Source organism: Mesitornis unicolor, unplaced genomic scaffold, assembly GCF_000695765.1.
Source record: "Mesitornis unicolor isolate BGI_N332 unplaced genomic scaffold, ASM69576v1 scaffold51306, whole genome shotgun sequence".
Classification (NCBI taxonomy): Eukaryota; Metazoa; Chordata; class Aves; order Mesitornithiformes; family Mesitornithidae; genus Mesitornis; species Mesitornis unicolor.
In genome coordinates this window covers 425-6,235 of record NW_010190078.1, presented here as the reverse complement: position 1 = coordinate 6,235, position 5,811 = coordinate 425, and the positions used below count along the sequence as shown (strand labels likewise).

Sequence of the window (5,811 nt, the reverse complement as noted above, 5' to 3'; positions counted from 1 at the left end):
TAGTTGTTCCAGCTTTACAAGTATAAAGTAGGAGTGTTAAGCTGTTAATACAGAGAAGTTCAAATTAATGTGAATAACATTTTTAAAAATTACAAAAACATACAGATTTTTTTAAGAAACTACATCATTATATTGAGCATTTGTACTGACTGCAGCTCATAGCTTGCATAAACTTAAAGCAGGTTGTTGGAATACAAGCCAGCCATATACCTATAATTCAGCCTATTTTAACTGAATTCACGTTCAGTCATTTCCATCTCTTGGTGTCGTTCTCGTATCTCCATAAACAAACAGCATTCTTGGTTCTTACTTTGTAACATCACTATTGACTACACTGGGTTATTCTTCATGTTTAGTGTTCTTTTGCTAATTTTGTCATCTATTCTGTTTGAAATAACAGCTACTAGAGCATAGCTGGCTTGTGCACTTGGTCTTGTGACAAAAATGTGAGCGTGTACCAAAATTTAGCTAAATGTTTTTCTTTCTTTCAATTTTCAGATTTCCTGTTTAAGTTCTTGGTCATAGGAAATGCTGGAACTGGAAAATCCTGTTTGCTACACCAGTTTATTGAAAATAAATGTAAGTATATGTGAGTACAGTAAGAGTTCTCCATTGCTTTGTACCACAGATGAAGGCTCTGCCTACATGAATATCTATTCTTGTATTAAACTTCCTGTAATTCTCTTGTTTATATAGATGAGGGTTTTTATAATTATGTTCAGAACCATGTAAATCTTTATTGCTCATTGTTTGCCTCTAATAGAAAGCCTGATATTGAGCAGTATTCTCTGTTACTCTCAAATAAATATTACAGGACCTTGATGAAAATAGAGACTTAATTTTTGTGAAAATTATATCTTGTGGCTATAAGCTTCCCTAGACTTGGATCTTGGATCAACAGGCTGCCCGGGGAAGTGGTAGAGTCACCATCCCTGGAGGTATTAAAAAAAAAGTGTAGATGAGGCACTTCAGGACATGGTTTAGTGGGCATGGTGGTGTTCGGTTGATGGTTGGACTTAATGATTTTAGAGGTCTTTTCCAACCTTAATGATTCTGATTCTGTGATTTATTTTTTTTTAATAGAAAAAATACTGAGCAGAGGAAATGAAAGTTGAATTGCTTGAGTAGATTTAGAAAGCCTGTTGGACAGAACTCAAACCTCCCAACATCTAGTCTCTTTCTAAATAAACACTCAGTGTTTTTCAGTGACTCTGTTCTCTGGTAAATAATGTCAAAGATTCCATTGTAAACGTTATTTAGAGATGAATAGATGATATAAAAGAACTTCCTGTGGGTAGTGCATTTAGCATCATGATTAAATAAAAATAATACACATTTAAAAACCTCTGTAAATCTAAGGTGACTGTTATCTTCCTCAACTGAATGGTAATTTACTTTATCTCTTGAGGAATCATGCTAGGATAATAATTTGTAATCACTAAGGAACATGGAATGATTCTATGATTGAATTTAAACCATGACCTTGCTTCTAGTACAAGTAGTTTTATATTGCTGAGAATATGTGATATCAACAGTATACTTACAGCAAGTATCTTCCTGCTTTGAAGAAGTAGCTCTTGCTTATTCACGGGCAAAACTGACTTTTTGTGTTCTGCTTTTCCATGAATTTTAATTTTAAATTGCATCAAAGTATTAGAAAATACAGTTGGAATAAAAAAGTGTACAAAAGTTATCTTGCCATTTATTAATGTGAACTGGGAATTATTTTATTAAGGCAGGCCTTTCTAGTAGTAATTGTGAATTGAATAAGCTGTTCAAAAATTGTAGGAATGTTTATTTCTGCATAGTGGCAGCACACTTACGAGTGGCACTGAATTTGGTGGTTTGGGAAGTAGCTTGTGATTCGAATAGTCAAGAGTTTTGATTATGGAAAACCTAATTATTCACCCTAAATATTCCCCAAATAAGCCTGGTTTTATTTCTTTTTTTGCAGTCAAGGATGACTCAAATCATACTATAGGAGTGGAATTTGGTTCAAAGATCATAAATGTTGGTGGTAAATATGTGAAATTGCAGATATGGGATACAGCAGGACAAGAGAGATTCAGGTACCCTTTTCAATGATTTTATTATGTGTTTGTTATTACATTGTTGCCATGTATGCTGGGTATTATTTTTCCCTGCTTATAAGTAGGCATAGTTTCTTGGTCAGTGGAATTATTTGTCTGCAAACAAAGTAGTCTCCGTTAATGAGATTTCTTCAGTGTGTTGGCCAGATATCCTGGCATTCTGAGAAGCTTGAAGGCAGTTGTTTTTTTTCTTCTTCTTCATTTACCATTTGAAGGGTGCTTTGCTTTGCTGTTCTTGCCTCCTCCTCAACTTAAGGAGTCTTAAATTCTTCAATTGCAGCTATTTTGCTTATCCTCTTAGCACTGCTGAGAGTTCAAACCTAAGTTAATTATGCTGTTTTCATTCCACAGATACAGCTCTGTATCAGGCCATATAGTATGATCATACATGTAGCTGTAGCAGCACACAGGTTATAATGGACTTTGGGAATCCCTGTACAGCTATAATTAGTGAAAGTGCTTCATCAAAATTTAGTTGTAAATAGTCTGTTACTGCACAGCTGATAATGTTGTCTAAAAACCACATTTTATTTTAAATATATAAATGAGAATTGTTTCATAGTATAGATTGTGTTATGCTAACCTAGATTTGAAACCATGAAATTACAGAAATGTACATCTGTAATTCTATTTCAGGTCTGTGACAAGGAGTTACTATAGAGGAGCTGCAGGTGCTTTGCTTGTCTATGATATAACCAGGTAAGAAAACTAGCAAGTCCTTTGTTACAGACTGCCAGATACAATTAGCACGTAATGATTCCCCCCAAGTACCTGATCCTCTAACAGAGAATGGGTGAGAAGAAATTAAAATTAGTATAAAAAGTACTTCTGTTTAGTGTGTATTTAAGTTTTAGAACTTCTTTACATGAGATATTGTGAGTGTCATAAATGTAAACAGTATCAAAAGTTTAGGCAAATACTTGGGAATTGCCCCACCAGTATCTAGTCATGGTGGATTAGAACAGGCAACCACTGGCTCAGGAAGCCTTGCAACAGAAATTAAGAGCAGACTTTAGCCACTTTTAACCGAGCTAGCACAGCCCTGTTTGTGGAAACTGCTTATTTGTATGCTGATGTAACAGGTCATCCTCTGCAGAAGCTAGCTGTACCTACACATCCCTTAATTGTAGCCCAAAATTCTGTTAATCTCTGCATATTTTAATACTATAGACAGCCAATAGAATACTCTGCCATTGCACATTTCCACATTTTTCCTGGCCACCATAGACTAATACTTGTCAGGTAAGTTTTGCTTTGGGTAATGATGACTCACTAGATCTGTTGCTTTTTGTCCTGTGAGTGGACTGTTTTCCTCTGAGCAGTCTTTGAAACCTGTGCTTTGTGCTTAAGGCCAGTTGGACTCATCTTCCTACTTGAAGGCTTTATCTCTGACCACCACTACAATGGCTAAAGGTGTGTGCAGGGTAGCTGCCTGCAGTATTAGTGATCTTGACATAAATGTGAAAATTCAGGCACATAATTCTCTACAAGTGGAGTAAATTCTTACAGTCCCACCTGAAACTTAAGTATCAGTTGCATTCTGTGTTAAACAATAACTCATTCCATTATCCCAAAATTTCAGACAAAAGGATGAAACTAGATTAGTGCTTAAAATTTTAGCTTTTCACATTAACAGGGTATTCTGTGTTTGTGTATATTTATATATTTTGGTTGATTTAATTTTGCTTTTGAAAAGCTTTAAGCTTTAAAATAGTTTCATGAAGGAACTGGATACTCTCAAGTTCATAGCTGGCACATTGAGATATGTAGGTGACTTGCTTGAATAGCAGCAATTTGTGGATTGCCCCAAATACAGATTTGCCTCCTGAGTTTTAGTTCAGTGATCTGTTCCTAGAAATGAGTGTGTTCTAATAAAGAATGTCATTTTCTACATAGCCGGGAAACCTACAATGCACTTACTAATTGGTTGACGGATGCAAGAATGCTAGCAAGTCAAAATATAGTGATAATACTGTGTGGAAACAAAAAGGATCTTGATGCAGATCGTGAAGTTACTTTTTTAGAAGCATCCCGGTTTGCACAAGAAAATGGTACGTAGTACATAATCTTCATGTAGCGTTCCAAGATGCTTAATACTTAAAATAATTTACATTTTTGTGCAGCTAGGGAGTACTTTGCCCACTGTACCTTGTCAAATATCTACAGAAGGAGAATTCTGTCAGTACATGAAGCATAAAGAGAGAACAGTGCCTGCAGTGAGAACTACATGAGCTGCTGAAATCTCATTATCAGTGATTCTTCCAGTTGCAGCTGCTACTTCAAGAATACCTTTCAAGTAGGGATGTATTCCCTAGGGACTGTAATACAACTTCAAGTATTACCTTCCCTCCAAAGGGCTGAGTAGAAAATGAAGAGCATCATTTCCTAGTTTTCAGCTTCTTTACTCATGGGAGAATGAGTTTAGAGCATGGCTTGGATCCAGAGGACTATCACCTGGCCTGTAGTATTCAGAATTTCTAGTCCTTGAGGACACATTTCTGTGGCAGCTAAAGCCAGTCTCAGGCTGAGCTTCTGTGCTGCAGCCCTGCCATCAGCAAAATCTGGCTTTGCTTTTAGAAATCAGTTATAGTCTTTTTCTACCAACTGTGGTTGTCCTTTTGCGTGTAACTTTCTATTAACAGGAAACTAGATGAAGTTCCTTGGTTTCATGTGCTATTTTGCATGCACAACCTAGGTTATTATATTTGGATCCCAGCTTTCTAGGGTTAATGTATGAATATCAGAGAAAGTTTTTTGTGGTTTTAGGAGTTTTGTCATCAAAAGCTAATTTTTCTGTACCATACTATTTGATGATAGTTCTCCTTAAGACATTTTTTTATTGTTCCTAGCTTTCATGCTTTGAATTACTACTATAAGAGATATTCCAGGCTTGTTTTGAGATTGTTTTTCTGGTGTCAAATGCAGAGCTGATGTTCTTGGAAACAAGTGCACTAACAGGGGAAAATGTTGAAGAGGCCTTTGTGCAGTGTGCAAGAAAAATACTCAATAAAATTGAATCAGGTAAATTGCATTTTATATTATTTTAATGTTTGGGTGGGGAGGTTCCCTCCTGAAAACTAAAAGTACACATGGAAATACCACTATTCATAGTCCTCTAATAGAATTCACCCAATGAACCAAAATTTTGTTGTGGTAAAGTGAATCACGTGGTTTTTAGCTGCTTCCAATTTGCTTTATTAGGAAAGGATATCTAAGTCAGATCTGTATATCTGAAGGGGGTGGTGCTGTGAATTATGGATGGTTTTGCACAACATTTACCTTAATAGTCAGCTCTGAGTGTAGGATGTGTGTTCTGTGGGTTGCTGTGTCCCTGCAAACATCAAGCCTGACATTAAGCTGTTTGAAGCAATGCAGAATAAAAACATAGTATCATGGCAGACATAACTTCTAATTCTGCTTCTCATACATAGCAGGATATATAGTCAAGAGAATTTGAACAACAATACAGAATATTTCAGGGATGTTTCCCAGCAACTGTGTTTCTCTGAAGTGTCCTTCCTGCCTCTTGGCTGAAACCATTTTTACTTCTGTAGATCTAGAAATGTACCAGCAACTTCTCAGCACAAGTGGGCAGGTTTCTGTCAGAGACAGGCTTCTGTTAGGTGTTGTTACACCTAATTTGCATTCCAGTTTTTCCTCTCCTCTAGCTGTTTGATATCTTCAAAGTTTTCAGTGTTTGCCCTATGGAGAAGTCTGTCTC

General features: G+C 36.2%; 1 protein-coding gene across 1 annotated transcript; it reads left to right on the top strand.

The window, feature by feature from the left end:
- Positions 1-498: 498 nt before the first annotated feature.
- Positions 499-5,137, top strand: LOC104533785 (ras-related protein Rab-4A; the record flags this gene model as incomplete). The annotated part of the gene is made up of 5 exons (XM_010186268.1): positions 499-579; positions 1,955-2,069; positions 2,727-2,789; positions 3,987-4,141; positions 5,016-5,137. Coding segments are annotated over 5 exons (536 nt in total), but the record flags the coding sequence as incomplete, so codon positions are not given.
- Positions 5,138-5,811: the final 674 nt, after the last annotated feature.